The 22,537-nt window shown below is 35.6% G+C and overlaps 1 protein-coding gene across 1 annotated transcript in view; it reads right to left on the bottom strand.

The window, feature by feature from the left end:
* CSMD1 (CUB and Sushi multiple domains 1) overlaps window positions 1–22,537 on the bottom strand; it is a 1,002,456-nt gene that overhangs the window by 218,445 nt on the left and 761,474 nt on the right. Inside the window, exons 13-17 of the mRNA XM_085217921.1 lie at window positions 17,482–17,664; window positions 15,413–15,739; window positions 13,145–13,339; window positions 8,806–8,944; window positions 82–269 (exon numbers count right to left, since the gene is read on the bottom strand). Of these exons, the coding sequence (XP_085074047.1) occupies window positions 82–269; window positions 8,806–8,944; window positions 13,145–13,339; window positions 15,413–15,739; window positions 17,482–17,664 (1,032 nt within the window). The remainder of the gene's footprint in view (window positions 1–81; window positions 270–8,805; window positions 8,945–13,144; window positions 13,340–15,412; window positions 15,740–17,481; window positions 17,665–22,537) is intronic.

The raw sequence follows: 22,537 nt of genomic DNA, 5'->3' as shown, positions 1-22,537 counted from the left end.
TCATGTCTCTTTGCACATTTTCAAATTGAATGTTATTTTTCAAAATTAAATGAAAAGATGTCAGAGAAATATCAGACTTACTCTCATAGTGAATTAGGAAGCCAACGCTGGAACGACTGTTATCTGTAGTGAAGAGCAGATACATGTAATTGCCAGTACTGATAAGGAACTGGGGTGCTTGTGTTCCGTGGTATTCTCCAATTAACGGTGATGAGTTAGCTGGTCCATCTCTGACTTCCAAAGTATCATAATTAACCTCAGTCTGAAATCTGAGAAGAAATATATAAGTCTGGTAGGCAGAAGAATGTTGTTAGAAATTCTACTCATGTACTGAGGAAGGAAGTCGTATATATAAAAATCAGCGTATCTACAGATGATTATCTGCATTTCATTACTGTGAATAGCAACTTAGGAAGATCTTACGCATCTTTTTTCTTGTTTTGTTTTGTCTATCATATAAATACTGTATAAAATTTACAATGTAGTCATAGTATGTATACTTCAGATCAACCATATGACAGGGTTTCAAAATCACATCTGCAAATGTGCAAATTGTCTCTTAGAAAACTTTATTGAGAAATTTCTTGCTATCAGATTAAAAAGAAACAATTTGACATTATAGAAACACCTTCAATAATATTTTATTATTTCATTTCAACAATTACATTATTTGATATTTGTTGTTTGGCAAAAGCTGTTTAAATATTCAATGCTTAATATTTTAACCAAATATTCTTTTCTAACACAGTTCACTATCTATAAATATTTTATTTCTCCTATGAAGTTAAAAATAAAAGCACTAAACTGAATTTAAACCTTCATTTTGAAATTTGTTACAGATTTCCTTGCCTATCTAAATGTAGAAAAGAGAACACTAACAAGAAAGCTGATTTACAAGAAGAAATAACATTAAAATCAACAGCTCAATCAATATCTTTGTCAATCACTAAACCACATCACATTTCCCCAGTTCAGAAAACATGTCTGAATGTGCAGTCATCCACTACCAGCTGTTTTTAAATCAATGGCTCAGATCTGCTCTTTCTGTAGATGAAAATTTGACTGACATTTCTTCACATCAAATTCATTTCAAGATAGTTTGTGATTATATTAAATATTCTTGTGAATTGTAACATCTAAACCTTTGCACATCAATTTTCCTATCAAAGAAGTATATACAATTACTCAGATATCCATACAGGACTGCATACATCTACCGACACAATGTTCTTACTTTTATAAAATGCTAAATTTTCAGATTAAGTATAAAAAACATACATGTTCTCCTGAGACTGTTCTCTCTTTCCCAAAGAGTTTATTAGTTCAACTGTTCAGAGTAAAAAACCTCTGTCCCCGTGCACTTGTTTCAAAATTCATGCTCTTAAGTCGTCTATCTGGTACAAGATAGATGTTTAGTGGGTCTGGAGGTAAGAAACTATGCCCTTGTAATTAATGACAATGGCAAATTACCAAACATTTGAAAAAGCAGAGATACATGTAACACCCACTCAAAGTCAAAATAAACTCTCTACTGTGTAGGCAACAATGACAGAATGAACACCTTTTCCCATTTAGGCCATTTCATTTTACAATCAAATTTGCATTAGGCTTGAAGTCATCTTTACATACACATCAATATAACTAATAGAAAGTAGTAACTTCTGTAGTTCCTGCTGTCTCGAGACCCTGATAACAAAAACACATTCAGAAATCTGAAAGTATTTGTTTAACTAATGACTGGAAACTTTGATTTATGCCTTACACACGGTTCTCCTCTTTACCCAGAAAACTCTCTAAGTTTGTGGTCCTTTCAACCAAACTACATACTCTGTTTGGGTATACTGGCTAAAATCAAGATGGCTGATTTCACTGCTATCTACTCTGAAAGTGGAATAAAATGTTTGTGCGCATGTTAATGCATTAAGGATGCTTGGGACTTGTCTCTGGCGCTGAAGACAGCAAATATGGAATGACCTACATCCATATTTTTACATACTCTGGCCCTCCAAACATGAAGATATTATTTAAATTTCTTGTTATGAATGGTTGCCTGCCCACAGTTGTTCCTGAACCATGTCTGACCTAGCTGACAGTATCTAGCAAGTGAAGTAGAAACTAGTTCAAAAACTGTGTAAACACTGAGTTTTTTAATCTAATAGTTTTTCTGGTACTGTTTAGATTACCAAAATAGACAGAGGGCATCACTCAAGTACTTGACAATTATATTCAGTACCTTTCCATAATTTTAAAGATTATATGTATTTATTTACGCTGAAGCAGAATAAAGAAAACAGACACATACTACTAGTCCGGTTTTAATACTCTATTTGTACTCATTATGAGTGGACTCAAAATCAATACTTCAATATTTCAATTACTTTAACAGTTGTATTTGAGAGGGGAACTAGTTAGAAATAAAGTGCTTTTAGCCAGCAAGTGCGGTTTTCTTAGCAGGGTGGTGTGACAATGATAGGTTGCAGACTTGCTGGAAAAAAAAATCCTACAGTTACTCCTACAAGAATCACAGAATCACCAAGGTTGGAAAAAACCTACAAGATCATCCAGTCCAATCATCCACCTATCACCAATAGTTCTCACTAAACCATTTCCGTCAACACAATGTCCAAATACTCCTTGAACACCTCCAGGGTCAGTGACTCCACCACCTCCCTGGGCAGCCCATTCCACTGCCTGACCACTCTTTCAGAGAAGTAGTATTTCCTAACGAATCTCCCCTGGCATAGCTTGAAGCCATTCCCTCTAATCCTATCACCAGTTACACGAGAGAAGAGGCTGACCTCCAGCTCACTACAACCTCCCTTCAGGTAGTTAAAGAGAGCAATAAGGTCTCCCTTGAGCCTCCTCTTCTCCAGACTGAACAATGCCAGCTCCTTCAGCTGCTCCTCATAAGATCTGTGCTCCAGACCCCTCACCAGCTTTGTTGCCCTTCTTTGAACCTGCTCCAGTGCCTCAATGTCTTTTTTATAGGGAGGGGCCCAAAATTGGACACAGTACTCGAGATGCGGCCTCACCAGAGCTGAGTATAGGGAGACAATCACTTCTCTGCTCCTGCTGGCAACACAGTTTTTGATACATGCCAGGATACCACTGGCCTTCTTGGCCACCCGGGCACACTGCTGGCTTACGTTCAGCCGCGCATCAATTAATACCCCCAGGTCCATTTTCTCTACACACTCTTCCAGCCTCTCTGCCCCAAGCCTGTAGCATTGCCTGGAGTTATTGTGGCCAAAGTGCAGGACCCGGCAATTGTTGAATCTCACCCTGTTGGCTTCAGCCCAGCTACCCAGCCTGTTCAGATCCCTCTGTAGGGCCTCGCTACCCCCAGGCAGATCAATACTTCCAGCCAACTTGGTGTCATCTGCAATCTTGCTGAGGATGCACTCAATGCCCTCATCCAGGTCATCAATAAAGATATTGAAGAGGACAGGCCCCAGCACCGACCCCTGGGGAACATCGCTTGTGATCGGTCACGAGCTGAATTTAACTCCATTTACCACCACTCTCTCTCTTGCCCTCCAGCCAGTTCTTTACCCAGCCAAGAGCGTACGTGTCCAAAACAAGGGCTGTGAGCTTCTGCAGGAGAATACTGTGGGAGACAGTGTCAAAGGCTTTGCTGAAGTCTAGGTAGACTACATCAACAGCTTTTCCCTCATCCACAGATGGGTCACCATATCATAGAAGGAGATCAGGTTGGTCAAGCAGGACCTGCCCTTCATGAACCCACGCTGACTGAGCTTGATCCCCCAGTTGTCCCGCACATGCCGCATGATCTCCCTCAAGACAATCTGCTCCATAACCTTCTCTGGCACCGAGGTCAGGCTAACAGGCCTGTAGTTCCCCGGATCCTCCTTACAACCCTTCTTGTAGATGGGAATCACATTGGCAAGCTTCCAGTCTTCCGGGACCAGTCAACAAAGAACGCTGATAGATGATGGAAAGTGGCTCAGCTATCACCTCCACCAGTTCCTTCAGTACTCTCAGGTGAATCTCATCTGGCCCCATGGACTTGTGGCAGTCCAGTTGAAGTAGTGGGTCTCTGACTGTTTCCTCCTGAATTGTGGGGGGTTTAGTCTGCTCCCCAGCTGAGCTACCAGGTCAGAGAGTGGAGTACCCTGAGGATAACTGGTGTGACCTTTAAAGACAGATGTAAAGAAGGCATTCAGAACCTCTGCCTTTTCCTTATCCTCAGTGGTTACTTTTGCCAGCCTCATCCAGTAAAGAATGGAGATTCTCCTTGGTCCTCCTCTCACTGTTGATATATTTGTAAAAGAGTTTCTTGTTCCTTTTTTCTCCAGCAGCTAGGTTGAGTTGAAGCTGGGCTTTTGCTTTTCTGATTTTCTCTCTGCACATCTTAACAATTTCTCTGTACTCTTCCTGAATTGTCTGTCCCCTCTTCCACAAGACATGCATTCTCTTTTTCTCCTGGAACCTCAAGAATAGTTCCCTATACATCCACACCAGTCCTCTTCCCCGCCAGCTCACTTTGCGGCTCAGGGAGACAGCCTGCTCCTGCACCTTTAACTTCCTTTTTGAAGTGCAACCAGCCATCTTGGACCCCTTTACCCTCTAAAACTGAATCCCAAGGGACTTCCCTGGGAATTGCTGCCCATTACATTGATCTTTATTTCCAGAAGATTCTAATTCATCTCAAAATTTGAAACTTATTTCTAGTTCACTTTTCTGTTTTTAAGGGTTGGAGCATTACAGCAACCTTTGCACTATCACTGAAAAAAAAATACTATGGGAATTTCTACATTCTTACTGAGAGTGCTTAAATAAGAGTAACTTAAAAAATATTTTAATTTCTATTAGCATACTTATGTTGGTAAATAAAGTAAGACACTCTCCAAATGTCCCAGAGAATTTTAAGAAGTCTTAAAAACTGCTTTATTACACTATTTTTCATGTGTTTAGGCAGATTTTGAAGAGGCTTGTTTTACCAGCTACCCAATGAGTTTTCATCAATATTCAAAACAACAAAAATTTTCCGTTCAGCATTCACCCTTCTAAGTTCTTTCCTTCCGACTCAAATCAATCAGACATTATTCTTTTGTTGCCCTTACAGGCATTAGCTGTGACCTGAAATGCAGAATGTTTCAATGTAAAACATTCATGGGGTTATTTTATCATCTGCTGCTATTTCTGGAGAGTTTCTAAGTACTCTACTAAAGGATATTTGTCTAACAATATTGAAGTCTCATTAGCTCAAGAGGGAGCTCATTTACATTATGAATATCACATATACAGTGCAAAATTTCATTCTGGCAGCTGCATCTGGGATAGCAAGACATGCAATGAAATATAAGAGGATTTTATTTTCCCTGGACTAGGCAAAGTACATGAAAAATATTGTACTTGTTGATTAACTGATTATTGATACTGATTTTGCTTAATGGTTTGTAATTTAATAACATTAAATCAATCAGGAGAGTTAGTTTCTTTTAAATTATAAAAAGGTTTTCTATTCGAGTTTTGATCTGAGTAGCAAAGCTGTCATATTAGGAGAAAAGAAGGGGATGCAAAGGGATATTATTTTTTTTTTAATCAACTTCCCAACACTCTTAAAGATATTTATTCTACGATTCAATAAAGCCATACAATTTTCAAAACCTACCAGGAACACATCATAAAGTTCCAATGGAAGCTCTCCTGTCTACCAAAACCATTGTACTTAATAGTATGACTAACATGTTACTGAAATACTTAGGGAAAGAAGACCAAAGCCTCGTCTTAATAATACTGAAACTTAAAACTTTTGTTTAATTTCATCACAGTTTGATTTGTATATAAAGCTGTATAATTCTGTGAATATGTGCATCTGTTGAAAATTCAGTAAATGTAGTCTTCAACTCAACCATATGGCACAGGAAATTTTTTTTTCCAATAATTTCTTGAGAACTATAGTGGTCACTCTGGTAAAGTATGCAAGTACATGCAACCTGTTTCCTCTTATAAATATTAAAATGCTCCATTTTACAACTAAGATGTCTTTTTGCTTTCACTACATTTTGAAAGAAATTCTGAAATCTCCAGCTTCTGATAATTAATTTTAAACTGAAAGGGCAAAGCTAACAAACAAATATAAGTTCGCAATTTATACAGAAAGATTTTAACAAGGACAAGAAAAAACAGTGTCTTAAATTCTAGAACTTCCTGTTGAATGCAACGAACACAAGCCAGCAGCATGCCCAGGTGGCCAAGAAGGAGCACAGACCTTATGAGGAGCAGCTGAGGGAGCTGGGATTGTTTAGGCTGGAAAAGAGGAGGCTCAGAGGAGACTTTATTGCACTCTACAATTACCTAAAAGGTGAGGTTGCTGTGAGGTGGGGGTCAGACCCACCTCAGGTGGTAGGATGAGAGGGAATGGCCTCAAGTTGTGCCAGGGAAGGTGCAGGTTGCACATTAGGAAATATGAGCTGCCCAGGGAGGTGGTGGAGACACTGATCTGGGAGGTATTCAGGAAGTGTTTAGATGTTGTATTGAGGGACATGGTTTAGTGGAAAATATTGGTGATAGGCAGACAGTTGGACTGGATAATTTTGGATGTCTTTTCCAACTTTGGTGACTCTATGATTGTATGATTCCATGAAAGCAAACATCCATTACTGAGGTGACATAGCAATTTAATGAAATAACTTTTTAAACAGCTTCCATCCTTCCCTGCTGTTATTCTCTTTGTTATTGACTTTAATCAAGTTATAAGAAGAAATAAAGTTATAGAACAGGACAGAAAAAGAGTTTCAATAAACTAAATATATAGTTTATGTTAATCTTTCACCCTACAGTAGTTTCATCACCACAGACATGATTCCAAAACTCCTATGAATGTATTAGAAGTTCTCATTCATATTTCTTTATAGAGAGTGATAAGAAATGTAACAGTTCAGTGGTTAGTGCAAGCTCTCAAAAGCCATTATTTTATATATTAAGGTGAATACTTTTTCTTACATGATTCATTTTGCATTTACTTAATCTAACTGCAATTTTGTTGCCTACATATCCAGCCCTTTAAGATTCTTCTTTTTTTCTTTTTTATGATAATTTCTGAATATAACAAACAGTTGAACACAGACCGCTATACAAAACATTTTACTGTAAGATTATTACCCCCGTTAATTACGTTTTTTATCAAGCAATTTCCCTCTTTGTATTAAAATGGTGCTTTTTAATAGCCATTTACAGAGTGAGATGCAAAATAAAAAATCACATTCTGGAAACCTGGGTAAATTGTATCCAATGTACTTCTATGCTTTCTGACATCAACAAACAAAATCTTCTAGAAATTCCATACTTCTCTTTCCTTGGTATTTCATATACACTGCATTCGATTATTCAGCTATTTCAAACTTTGTATTCATTCAGGACTCCCGAGAGAGGAAGGCTGTCAGTTCTGTTCACTTGCTGTTCAACTTTTTCCTTGTAGCCCTGCTTATTTTAGTAGGTTCCTAGTGGCCCTGCTAAGTAACTACCACTCCAGTCTGCAATAAATACTGTGTTTCCCAAACTGAAGAATGTTGTGAATGTCAAGTTTACATGAGAACATGAGGACACCAAACTAATTAATAGAAGTGAGATATGGAAAAACTCACTGAACACATAAAAGACAGATCTTTTGTTTTACCAACAGTCACTTTCACATTCTTCTGTTCTTCTCTCCATTCATTTACATATTTTTTGTCTCTGCACTTAGACATAGAAGCCTTATAAATAAGTATTAATGAATAATTTTGCTCATCATTGTGGACTTTGCAAAGGTAAAACTAGACCTAGACTACTGCCTCCCCTTGGGCAACAGTAATACAGGAAGGCCATTGCAGTCTAGCTCCAGGCATCATCTTTCGTATTATCCTTTACATCTTTCTCTATGTCAAATGACTAACTAGTGTGCTATTATCATCTAGATCAAGCAACTAAGAAAATGCCAATTTCTTACATATTTTGCAAAGATTCTTAAGGATTGAGATCTTTGTGTTTTAATCATAAATTGAATAGATTCTAGTTGAGGTCTCAGAAAGATGAAACATGGTGCATTTCACATTCCTGGTGCCAAAATGCAGTCTCACTACTTCCTGACTCCATCTAAGACAAGGCTGAAAATAATTCACCTTCAAAAATAATTGTTATTCCAAAGGAATCTGCACATTATACAGGGACGTAATCACTGTGTGTTCCAGCAGAGCTAATTTCAATCCACATTAAGATAACATTTTTACAAATTAATTGGGTTGATTGTTTTAGTTAGATAATATTTAAAACAAACTTTCAGTCTCTGCTTTTAACAGTACTCTGATGTCTTGGCATCTTTGTTTAATCTCTATGCCAGTACACATGGTGAAATCTGAAGTATCCAAATAAAATGTTGAAACCCAGTACACACTGAAGTGACACATGTTGTAGTACTATATATATAATAAGCTTAATTCAGAACTACTTGTACAATTTCTTTTTTCTCTAGGAAATTTATACCCTCCGTTAGTTAGACTTGATCATCATCATGGACAGTACATAGTTGTTCATGAAGACAAAAATAGTGAGGAGTGTAAAAGATATCGCTACTGATGTACTAGCAGACGGACATTTACTGCATATTGTTTAAACCATGAATTCATAGAATATAGATGAAGCTTTAACCTTTAATTTTCTGGAAGGACAGGAATAACTAAGTACAGTGTCACATGGCAATCATTTCTTATTCTGGTTTGAGTTCTTAAATATTTTTCTTCTTCATTGTTATAAAAAAATTGTGTTTGTACATTACTTGGTATTTTCCTTTATGATTCCCACCTGTCAAAAGTAATCTTAATGGAATGTCCTGGTCTTGCTTCAATCACCCATTCGCAGTTAAGTGAATCCTTATAGTATCCTGGCCACCCTGGTGGTAAGATCACACCACTCGATGCTGTCAAATGCCCACCACATGGTGCTGCAAGAATAAAAAAAATACACTATTTCTAATGCACTATTTTATATTCAAATAATGCTACAAAAATTAATAATAAACAATTCAAAAGTATAGAAAAAAGTTTAATACACAATGCTATTTTTCTTATTTTTCTGTAATATTATAAGCACCTTCTCTCAGTCTCTTGTCTTGCAGTGTATCTCACCATAGCTTATCACTCTACACATACCTTAATCCACAGAAAGTGGCATTTGAAATTGCAAGCATTCCTTAAAATTAAAAAATAACATACTGTCATTTTTACTTCTAATATGACTCCATATTTGTGTACAAACTGGTCCAAGTAATGTATTGCTTTTTTTTTTTTCTTTTTTTTTCATCACACTGCCATCTAGTACCCTATTGAGTAATGTCTCAGTTCAGTGGAAATGATTGTTATGAATATCCCACTGAACTACAGTTGGAAGGGCCCTCTGGAGATCATCTACTCCTGCTCAAAGCAAGGTCATTTACAGCAGATTACACAGAACCATGTACAGTCAGGGTCAGCCCTCTCTCCAAAGGCAAAGACTCTGCAACCTGTCTGGGCACTGCGTCCCTCTGTTTGATCACTCTCACAATAAAAGTTTTTTCTTGTGTTTAAAAATACTATCCTGTATTTCAGTATGTGTCCATTGCCCCTTGGCCTGTCAACAGACAATTTTCTTTACATCATGGAATCAGGTGCTTATATGCTCCAGATCTCTCCAGAGACCTGAGTGTTCTTTTTTAGACCAGATGACTGCAGTTATCGCAGCCTTTTCTTGTATGAAATCTCCAAGCTTTTAATCATCTTTGTGACACCACCTGACTCATTGCTGTATGGCCCATATCTTTTTTCTGCTGGGGGTCCCAGGTCTCTGTACACAGCTCTGCAGACACAGACTTAACAAATGAGTAAAGGGGAAGTAAAGGCACCTTCTTTTCTTGAACTTCAACTCACTCCAATTCTCCAGCCTGTCACGGCCTGTTTGAACAGCAGGACAACCATATATCATTTATCAGCCACTACTCCCAGGTTTCTGTCATCTGCTGGCTTGTTCAAGGTGTATTTTTGTCCCAGTATTCAGGCTGTTACTGAAGATTTTCAATAGCGTTGGACTCAATACTTACTCCTGTGGTACACCACTAGGGGCAGTTTTCCAGCCATTCGCTTTATGCTATTCACTGATCACAACCCTCTCAGCACAGTAGCTCAGCTAGTTTCCATTCACCTTGCAGTTCACTATCTAACCAATATTTCATCAATTTTCCCATAAGAATCTAATATGATATAGTGTCAAACACCTTGCTAAAACTGAGATAAAAAACATCTATTACTCTCCCCTCATCCATCAGGCCAGTCATCTCACTGTACAGGGCTGCCAGATCGGTCAGACATAATTTCCCCTTCATAAATCTATTCTGACTGCTCCCAATCATCTTCTTATCCTTCAGTGTTTGGAAATGGTTTCCAGGAATATTGGTGCATCACCTTTCCCAGTGATCAAGGTGAGACCTGGAATTCCTCAGGTCCTCCTTCTTTCCTTTCTTGAAGATAGGATTCAAGACCTCTGGAACCTTCCTCAGTCCCAAGACCTTTCCAGGGCAATAGAGAACAGCCTTGATACACCCCTGGCTAGCTTCCTCAGCACTCACTGTGTTCCATCAGTTCTTTTCTCATACACCAAGTTTGATTAATCTGATCTTCTTCCAATAGAAGGACAAAAAGAATTGAAAAGTGGCTATGAAAGCAACATGGTGAGGCATGGAACATCTTTCAGAAGACTTTGGTGAAGGATTAAACAATATCAGCAGATAGTGAACACAATTTGAGAAACATTAAGTCCATCTTAAAATTAAATTTTTATAGAACAGGGCTTTGGGATGATGTATTCTACCAAAGGCTATTTAGCAGTTTAAAACAGAAAAGCTTTCAAGGTTAGATAAATTTATCTTAGTATCATTTGTATTACACTCAAGTAGTCAGTGGTATCATTATCAGCAAATTCCATATTGCAGTGCAGGAAATTTTGTTATTTCTCTTCTGTTTCTTGAAGTAGTGACAAGCAAACCTATTATGCCATATGGAAATTAATGTTAACATGAATTTGTGAGTAGTAACTTAATACTCGTAAGTTTGATTCAATGCTTCTACCAGAAATTGAACCAAGAAACATTATTTTGATTTCATTCATGACTCTCACTTATCTCTGAGAAGTTTTTCCAGATTTAAGAAAGTCAGGGAGGTGGAGAGGGAGGAGGAAGCAACTCACAGAAATGAAATATACAGAGTTAATTGTCTCTGAGGTAAAGTAATCAGCCAAGAAAACAGATAATGAAGTGTATTCCATGGCTTTTAATTAAATCTGGTCATATTAAAACATGAACCAGAAGACTGCTGACCCTCAGCTGATTGTAACACATCACATACTTCACATATTCCAGGTATTGCTTATATGAGAGACTGTTAATTATAGAGCAATACAAAGCAAGAAAAAAAAAAAACAACGGTTACTCAGAAATATCTGACAACCAGAAGCATACTAAATCATCTCTAGACTAGCAAGGATGCTTGCTCCATATTATAATTTAAAACCAGAAACTCCTTTTATTAGCAATTAAAAGTGAATATGCAGCAAAACAGAATAGATCTTGAATGTAACTTTAATGATCTACATTTCCTTCTATAACAAAACATACAATAGACAAAATCTAATATGAAGTTGAATCCTTTTACCATTAATAAATAGCTAATGCCCAACAAGGTTCAGAGAAAGGATAATCGAGGGATATCTACATATTTTTTTAAACAGTTATTTCATTTATTTTCTCTACCATTTTTTTAATCAAAATGGCTCTTTTACCTTTATGTTTGTGGCACAAAACTACAAAGATTACACTGAATATTTTAACAATTGTGTGCATAAAGTTTCAAAATGAAGAAACATCTTTTGATGAAGAACCTCCCCTATGTTCTATGCCTTGGTGTGAGTCGGTTTTTCTGTAAGCAAAAAAGAACAAACTTGCTGCACGGCATAACTCATATGGTTTTATCAGGATAAGAAGTCTTGCAAGCATACATAGGTTTGCATACACAAATATCAGACTCTAGAATTCTTCCTAGTATTTCTAAGTTTTCTTAGAAATGCAAAGTCTTATCTGAGTTGAGTTGCCAAATCATCCAGATAATAAAAAAACTTAAGAAAGGGTAAAAACAAAAAGCAAAACACCCCCCCAAAAAAAAAAAAAAAAAAAAAAAAACAAAAAAACACTGTACAGCAGCTCTTAAGAGAGAGGAGTGAGAAAACTGCGTGAGAAACAACCCTGCAGACATCAAGGCCAGCAAAGAAGGAGGAAAAGATGCTCAGGCACTCATGCATAGATTCCCCTGCAGCTCTCATTTCATTAAGTGCCTGAGTATGTAACTATTGTTTACAAGAAGATATACAGCTTTCTGAATATTACTCTTTATTACTTTATTACTCTGTGCTTATAACACGAGCACGCCAAGTGTATATTAAATGTACTCATATGTCTTGCCATATGACCTATGGAGCACCATCATTGTTAAGCACCAAGGAATCAGCCTATTTTCTCTTTTTTGCTCTTACTGTACTTCACCACACAGAATGGTACAATTTTATTCTGTTTCTCCACTTAGGGAAAAACAAGCAAATAAACTTGGAAATTTTTGATTAAATATTTTAGGGTATATAAGAAATATTAAATATAGCTCCGGTTTTCACAGTATTTCTAAGGAGAAATTACTGTGGATTAATATGTTATATACAGAATTTCAGGTATACCTTTGCTCTGAGAAAATTAAAGGTGATAATTTTTAAAAAGAATTTTAAATAGAAACTTATTTCACTCTTCTATGTTCTATATAATTATATTCTTCAATATGCTACAGCCAAAACTGTTATAATAGCTATAACTTACAAGCAGGTAATTATGGTGATAGGTAGAGTTTGAAAAGAATAGCAACCAGATTTTTAGAATGCTAATTTATTTCAAGAATATAAAAGCAAACTTGTTTCTATTATTGTACTCTCATTAGACTGGAAAAGTGTTAAAATAAGACAAATAAATAACTTCAGCTAAAACATTCTTATTAGTGTATGAAAGGTGAAAAGTAAGCTAAATTAAAATAGTTTCAGTATACACACTGTAGGAGCAAAGTAAAGACTGAGTTCTTACCTTCACAGCGGGGGACAGCTGAGCTCCATACTACATTTCCATCTTGCATAATGCATGTTATGGATTCAGAGCCTTGTGTCTTCACAAAGCCATCATCACAGTGGAAAGAAACAGAACTTCCAAGAAGGAACCTGTCTCCAAAACGTCTCCCATTTATAGGAATACCTGGATCATGGCACTCATTCTGACCAAATGCTTTTAAAATATATAATAATAGTAATTAATAATAATAACCATCACCATTCGAATGTCCTAAACTTTGTCTCTTTTTTTGACAGGCATTGGAGATAACCTTTATAAAGCAACAACATTACAATGTAACTGAAATTATAGAAAATGCCCCACTATAAAACCTGCATTAGATTTTATGACATTTGATGACAAATACAACATACTTCAAATTCTAAAGCTTTTTAGTTGAGTGTGACACGAAAACAATTTGTTTAAATCTCCCATCTGTTTGCCTCTACATTACAAGAAGCGTAGCTTCACATTGAAGCTAATCCAACATAAACAGAGCTGCTAAAAAAACTATACCTTCTGCCTCAGCTGGACAGACAACTTCCCAGAGGGATATAGACAGCAGCCAGCTTCCAGTTAGTGGAGTGGCAACGAGGATTATAATCAGTGGGAACCCACACCTCCACCATTATGCTTGTAGTGACTCGTAGAGAGTAGCATGGGTGTACAGAAAGCTGGAATCCATTTCAGGAAGTGTATGCAAGGCAAAACACTTTAGGGGAAACAGGTGAGTGCTAGTAACCCATAAATCTTATATATGTAAATCTTTACAGGGTAGGGTGGGTGATAGACTGGAACAGAAATGTGCTTACAAGTTTATAGATGGTGCAGTTTCTGAGTGCCTAAAATTGTGGTATATCTGTTATACTGCAGATACAGATCATAACTGAACATGAGATAGTGATGTGACTTTGTCAATAAGAAGGTAATAGCATTGTTGGCTGCATTAGGCCAACATCAGCATCAGTATCATCAGCAGGTCAAGAGGGCTTATCCTTCTATTCAGCACAGGTGAGGCCTCACCTGGAGTACTAGGTCCAGTTTTGAACACCCCAGTACATGAGAAACTGAGATATACTGAGAAGAGTACAACATAGGGACGTCAGGATGATCAAGAGACTGGAGCACCTCTCCTATGAAGAGAGGATGAGAAGGTGAGGACTCTCAGGTTGGGACCATTCAGCCTGGAGAAGGGGCTCACGGGGATCTCAACAACATCTATAGAAAACTGAAGGGGGGGCGTAAACAAAACAGAACCAGGCTCTTTTCAGTGGTTTCCAATGACAGGACAAGAAGAAATGGGCAGAAAGTGGAGCACAGGAGGTTCCCTCTGAACACCAGGACCTGCTTTTGTTCTGTGTAGGTGATAGACCACTGGTACATGTTGCCTAAATAGGTTGTGAAGATCTCCAAAAGTCACTTGGATGTGATCCTGGGCACCCTGCTGTGGGTGTGCTTGTTTGAGCAGGGAACGGAGCAGATGGATCATGAAGTTTCAGCTAACCCCAATTATTTTGAAATTCTGTGATTCTGAATCTACAGCTCACAGACTGTCCGTTGCTTCATTAATTAATAAAGTGCTTTGATCCTAAATTGATTTAAGCCATGTGAGTGGAGCATTTTTTCTCAGCAACACAGAGGAGGTCCAGAAGTACTAGCACTTTGAATGAAATTAGGGTTTTCCTATGAACATGAATGAATTCCCATTACTTATTTCTGTTTCTCACTGTGGTAGATACATGTGCTTAGACAATTCTAGCACATAGTGTAGGCACTAAGCACTAAGTAAAGTGTGGTGGAAAGAACATGCAGTGAGAACTCTTGAAGAATTTGATGCATTAGTATTATATTCCTAACTATATAATTCTCCAACTGATTGTCCTCATTACTGTCTACCTTAACTTCTATAGAATGGCATATGGAAAAAAGAGATCTGAATAATTTCAGACAGAAGCAGACCTAAACTTCAGGCCTCCCATTTTCTGTCAAATCTGTTAATCTCTACACTTAGCCAAGGTAAGGATCTCCCTTTTCTTCTCCTGCTACTTGTGACTAGTTCCAGATATGCTAACGAAAGGAGTACCAGGAAAACAACTGAAAGTAACGCATTTATACAAGTATTACCATTTTGCATTGTCCCCTTTTCTGGGGCAATCTATCCCTTCATTATAAATAAAAACAAGTTTATTTTTCATTATTTTGATTAAAGAGAGTTTGGCTAGGCAAAATAAAAGCAGAGATTCTTACTTGTGTAAGTGATATTAAATCCTCTTCCAGTTGTAGAGTGATCTGACTGAAATTCAAGTCTTACTATGTGCCCACTGCTCGCTAGTTGAGAAGGGACTTCATTGCCAGAAAAAGTGCCAAGAGGTGGTAAATCTGAAATCCCATCATCTTTCACAGTAAGGTAGTCAAACTGAGGTTCAACATCAAAGTCATTGAAAATCAGATGGATTCTGCTTCCTGGCTCTGAGATAATCAGCCATACACAGTTCATGTTGTTCCCATACTCCTCTGGATAATTAGGTGAAAGAATAATTCCAGATGGTGTGGTGAAGTTGAAGAAACATGAGACTAAAGAAAACAAGGATAGATTCTCAGAATATTCTTCATAAACACAAAAAACACTTGTCTTTCTATTCTTGTGGAATATGGTATTTTTGAAGCCTAGATGTGAAAACCACTACACATGCAGCCTTGCAGCCTGGAGATGTATAAGATTGTTACAAGATGTTTACAATTTAGCTCTGCAGCTTTTCAAGTCCCCCAGTGAGGCCACCTGACTGCAGCTGTGCTTGCAAGATATTATAAAGATGACATAGAGAATGCCAAGAAAGCCAAAGTACTGCCTGATTTGTCAGAATTTGGAAAGAATCAGTAGGTTTGCTTGTTCTAAAATAAAAATGCAAACTTCAAATTTGAATGCTTTTTATTTTTATTTTTTTCTAAACTAAACTAAAAGGAATGTCTTTCAAAATGTATTTAGAAATCCAAAGCAATCAAGCAGAAGGGCCAATCTCTGTAGCACACAAAGTTCATGATGATGCATAGATCAGTACAAATGTAGCTATGTCTCAGTCAACTACCCTGTTTCCCTTTGATAGAACAGTATGATTAAACATAGATGATACTTTTGTAAAAACAACAACAACAACAAACTAACAACAAAACAGTATATTCAGAAAGAGGAAGGCTTACTGCATGGTCATTAACACAAAGAATAAATGTTACTCAGCTCTTCAAGTGCATCAAACCAAACTCAGTGTCTGTAAACGTTCTAAGTTTGAGTTCCATTATATTTTATAGGACATGTGGCATGTTCACATCAAATAGTGTAGCCCAGTAAAATATTCCACACTGCTGCCAACATAAACTAATCTAACAAGCCAATGCAGCATAGTACTGTTCCAAAACAGAACTTCAGTCTTCAAGGATATTGCACCCTCATCATCTCATGCCCAGGCATTATATGCTTAGACTCATTTCCACTTTACACAAACAAATTGAGGCTGCTCCCAGTTTCAGAGAAAGCTCACTCAGCTTGGTCAATCTTGTATCAGCATAGCTGCAAAACACATATATTGTACAAGTTTGACTCCTCTGGACTCTATTTTGAAAATCCAATACTGAATTATAAAACTCTTTATGTAGGAAAATGTGATACTATCTGGAGAACTGAAGTGACTAGTGCACTGTACACTAGAAAGATTTACTCTATTTTACACTAGAAGGAAAAAAAAAAAACAAAAAAAAACAAAAATTATTTATTTAAATCAATTACAAGTTTACCTAAAAAAATATTTTATCTTTTTAAACAAAATTCACACATCTAATGAGCTAAACTATCCTTCTTCCATGTTAGATATATTCCCTAAATGCATTCATATATTTTTAGTATAATACGGGAGAAAAAAAAAAAAGGAAAAAAAAAAGGAAAAAACCCACCAACAAGCACTTTTACTTTACTTACATCCACAGACTGTTTTGCAGTGCCAGAATCAATGTGCATATGCTGCTGAGTTCTTTAAAACACTTATGTGCTATTAGATGGAGTTCAATTAGAATCAACACAAGTATTTATTAAAAGTATTAAATGATAAAATTAAATATAAAATGAGGGTATGAGCATTCTAAAATAGTCCTATGTGATAATACCCACAAGTGAGTTACTATGAAACCAACTAAGAAAAAAATGACCGTCTCACAATTCCTCAGGGTACTCTGAAATGCTTTCCTGCTGGCTAATCAAAAATGTTAAGAACAGTGAGAGGCGAAGGTCAAGAAATGATTACAGAAGAAATAAGAATAACTCATACAAACACAGCTGGGTTTGTTGCCAGACCACTGATTGTTTTGTTGACATGTAATCGTTCTCTCTCCCACCAGTTCAAAAGCTGCTTGACATTCAAAGGTAAGTGTATCTCCATGCAGAAAACTACTGCCGGTCCTTTTCCCGTATGATGGAATTCCAGGGTCACCACATCCTCCTTTCTCAATTTCTGAACATTAAAAAAAAAAACAAAAAACAAAAAAACAAAAAACAAAAACAGAAAATAAGGAAAATATATTTGCCACGAATTTATATGTCAACATAAGAAGTGCCTTCAAAATATTTGGCGTAATACTTTAAACAAATATTTACATGTTAAAGTGAGGTAGAGGTATGTGCTTTAAAAACCGATAAGATGACTTAGGATTCCAAGTCTTTTTGTAGGCTAATAACTTTCTTACCTGCATTTCTGGTAAGAAAATTATGACTGCACTCAAATAAATCATACTGCAAGGTAAAATTACGAAGCCACATATATTCTCCATTATAAATGTGGAGACATCTTAACACATACATCTTACTTCTGTAATAATGTACTAGTAATAAAGAACCTGTTTTAATTCTCAAATCTGCAGTTCATTATGTAAAGCTATTACCAACATCTTTATAGAAATTAAAAGTTATTGGTAAATTCAATTAATTTTATTTTAAGCACCAAAATATAATAAACATGAAATTGTGAAAATAAGTCTAAATCCCATATTTCAAATTAGAGGCTTATTTTTTGCTAGTTGCATTCAGTTATACTGAAAAGAGATCAACATTTAAGATTATACTTCCTAGATATTTTCTAGGAAATCCGCTATTCAAATAATATTTATTTTGTCACTACTGAATATACATATAAAATATAAGAATAAAGAAATCTGGTCTCATTAAACTTATAAATAATAAGAATATTAAAGATGGGAAATACAAATATTACATGCTTATGATAGAAACACTGTATTGTCTTCCAAACTACTATACAGTTAAGTGCCCATTGAAACTGAAGGATACAGTTCTCTGCCATGACATTTTAAAGACATTTGATATCAATGCCCATTTGAGTAACAACACAAAGAAAGCACTTCTGGTTCAATAAAGTGTGTTTCTAAATTGGTAGTAAAATGATGTACACCTCATTCAATTGAACTCAATGATAAAATTTCTGGGGTTATTTAAATATTTCACAGTTCAGACCAAGCTACAAAGCCTGAAACGTTCAAGATAACAAAATGTAATTTAACACAATTAAATATATATATATATCTGCTTTCAAATATTGTCAAAGCTACTTCTATTAGGATTTAACACGGGTATGTACCTTGACATGCAAGCTCCAACAAAAAGTTTAATACGCAGGATGAAATTACTATAGTGCATGCAGTTATCTGTTATGCTTGCAACCTTAAAGCAATTGTGAACATTGTTCACAAGCATATGTCATGTTTCACAACAGAACAGACTATTCATAGGGATAAAGTATACATTTTTTCTTTATAAACTTTGAAAAGAAAATTACTGTTCCATCCAAATATGAACATGGAGCAGTTCCAGAGTCAGCTGTTCTATTTAATTACTCTGTCTTATCAAAAGCCAGAATGTACAGAATGAATGAAAACATCTTCCAGAAGTTCATTACACAAATATATTACAACAGTAGTAGAATAATATCACAAATAGAAAGTAAGGATTATCACAAATATAAGTAAGGATTACCAAAATCATATCTTCACAAGAGCTTTAAAGTACTTTCACCGGACTGATCCTATTGACACACTGATTCCTAGTACTATAATTTAGCACTGGAAATTTGTATTCTTCCAGTTCTCCACAGTTACATATGCCACCTGAAAGCATGCAGAGCCACAGAAAATCAGAACCCTTATCTGAATTACATTTAAAAAAAATTATCTCCACCACTGACAGCAGATCTAGACCTAAACCAGCATGTGTAAATGATCAACAGTCTTTCAAAAAACACTATTGCATCTTGAAGATCAGGGCAAAACTATTTCACATAGGAGTGTCAGGATGCAAACTGTCACTGCTGAAAATGGATCCCTTGGGAAAAAACAAGTGTTTCTTTTAATGGTCTCCAGAGAAAATACCATCGTATCTTTAATTAATGAATTTGCTGAAGTGGAAGACAGATCAGGATGCATTCTCACTCTCAGAAGATACACCAAGCCCAGAGCTGTGGATCAATGAACCAAAACTTTTAAGATAAATTACCTAAAATTAAGCTTTCAGATAGGTTCAAAATTCATTTTTTATGAGAAGTTAGTATGGTATGTCTTCAGTAGAAACTGAATTCTAAATGAATGCTTAGTGAATCTTAACATATTACCCTTCTCATCCAAGAAAACCGAGTTTTAACTAGGGTAGAAATATAATTTGTATTTTTATATTTCTGATTTGCAACCACAAATAAGCCATTAAAAACTCATCTCGGGTCAAACTTTATAAGATAAAAATTAATTTCAGATCAAACTTTAAAATACCCTTATTATTTTTTTGGGGGAAAAAAAAAAAGGTTTAATAAAATCTGTACTAAAAATAGTATTCCAATGTTGCATTTTGCATTTGCTTAAAATACATTAGAAATAATTTTTAATCAAATTAGATTACCTTGAAAATCCAAATAACTCATAAAATGTCAAAATGAAATACATTTACTTTATTTTTTAACTCAACCTTAAGAGTTTGTGTTTATCCGACATAAAAAAATTCAGCAAACATCACAGTTTTTGAGGATGTACGAACAAGGAGAATGACAATGAGGATGTATTGACAACAAAATATTTGGAGAATTCCATTCAGTTCTAGGAATCTACGTCTTTTCAAAGATACATGCTACTATAGAAAATGTATTTTAGTAATCCTTTGACAAAAATAATCCATTTAAATTCAATGGATAGCATTCTCTCTTAGCTTCAAGATTAACATAAATTTCATGGCATGAAGATTTACTAAAACATGCAGATATTTATTGGTCATATTATATCATGGGTGTTAATATCAATCAAATACTTTAGTTCATTTAATAATCTACCAATTAATTTTAATAGAACAAAAGCTCTATTGCTTTCACCTCACAAAAACAGAGTTCTCAACATCGATACATTAAAAACTTTTCATACTTTTTCAGTTCAGTATTTTTCTTTGCTCTTGAATTACAATCAATTTCTCTACATACTAGACAATTTTTACTCCAAAATACTTGAAAGACACTAAATCCAAAAAATGCTTTATTTTAGTTGACTGAATTTCTCATAAAAGCACTGATTGCACATCTGTAGTGGTAAAGATGATAAAACTTTCCCTTAACAAGAGAGAAACTTATATCAATAGTCTTAGTTTGAATGTCCAACTTCTTAATTCTTTATTTAAGTATATTAAAAATAAATCCATTTAAAAATTCTACCAACAGTAGAAGACAATGTTACATAATCACTTTCTTAATATTTGGGAAATCATGAGAGAATGACATAAAAAAGCAGATTAAGTCAGATGCAACTAAATTTCTGTACTCTTCTTTTCACTGAAGAGCTGGCTTTCTGTTGCATATACTAATTACCACGAGTTCTAGATTTTGTATTTATATGTAAATAGGGCTCTTTGTTTATATGTTTTAGATCCAGAGTACCACAGATATGTGTTATTCCCAAATTTCTCTGTCATCTGTGATTTGACAGAGCTATTTATTTCATTGCCTACTGTCAGACTTCACTGGTTTGATCAGGGAACAAATTTTTAAAATGCCTAAATTCACTCAGGGTGCATTCTGTCTATTTCTTCAACATTTGCCCCAATAATTCTTCTTCATAATTTGCAAAAGCACGTCATATCTGATTTCTAAAATGAGAACATTTATTTGGCCAAAGTTTATTGCACTACCAGCTAAAGGCAGAAAAGGTTCTTAACTTGAGAAACACAGAAATAAAAGTTGTGCTAATCTATTTAAAGTGTGGCAATACAACTGCATTCCTTTAGGACTACTCTATGTACTTATTTGATGTTGAATATCTTTTGATCTATGTCCTTAGAGCTGAGTGATCTTTATGATGTTTGCCAATAAGTTCTTGAGCTGACTTAAACATCACTTTCCTCTGGTTACCAGAAATTTTAACAAAGATCTTAGTCAATTGTTTCTGTTTTTTTATGAACTCTCTTTTGGTAGCCTGGGGAAAAAGACATTTCACCTTGCTTGTAAAATAAAAATATTTACTCAGTTTCAGAGAACAGTCATCCTTTAATGTTGGAAGACCGACAAGATTAGATTTCTGAAGAGAAGCTCATATCCCTCTGAATTGAATCAAAGACATTTCTATTGGCGTGTTTTCCTTCAAGTGACAAGATATGACAATTCTAAAGTGATATTAAGCACGTAAGTAAGAACTAAATAGTAGCTCAAAGTCTGCCAGAGAGTGAAAGTCAGTACTTTTAAAGCTTTATATTCATGATTTTGACTACATGTAGTAATTATCATCTTATCTGACAGGTTAAGGGAAGGTGGAAGCTGAGAGCAGACAGGTGTGCATTTCCAATAAAAACAGAAGTAGTTTGGAAGTTTATTTCTGCATCAAATAGGACCTTTTCAGTTTAAAATTTGAATGCTTAAAATGGGCCAGAACCTTTTTGTGTTTCAATAAAAGAAAAATAATTAATTAGTTTATATTCACAGTCTTTTTGGACATGTATGTATAATACTTATTTCCTAGTCTCAATAAAATATTGAAAATTACAGGAATTTAAAAACACCGATAAATCAAGAAACCCTATAATATGTGTAAGACTGAGTGAGAAAGAGAGAGATGGTCAGCAGGATTACTGAAGAGGAGATAAGAGAATGAAATTATGACATTATGCAAAAGAGTATGGGAGAAACTACTGAAAGTGAGAATGGTAAATCAAAACTAACAGAAAAAATATATTAGTGCATAAAAGGTCTGTAAAGCTAGGCATTAAAGCTAAAAAGCGGTTGGCCTATAGCTGAAAACAGAGTGGCCTCACAGGTTAATTTCATAGATGATCACATTTTTACCATTATTCCAGTA

The sequence above is a fragment of the Meleagris gallopavo genome, chromosome 2 (assembly GCF_905368555.1).
Source record: "Meleagris gallopavo chromosome 2, MGAL_WU_HG_1.1, whole genome shotgun sequence".
NCBI lineage: Eukaryota > Metazoa > Chordata > Aves > Galliformes > Phasianidae > Meleagris > Meleagris gallopavo.
This window is presented reverse-complemented; position numbering and strand designations above follow the sequence as displayed.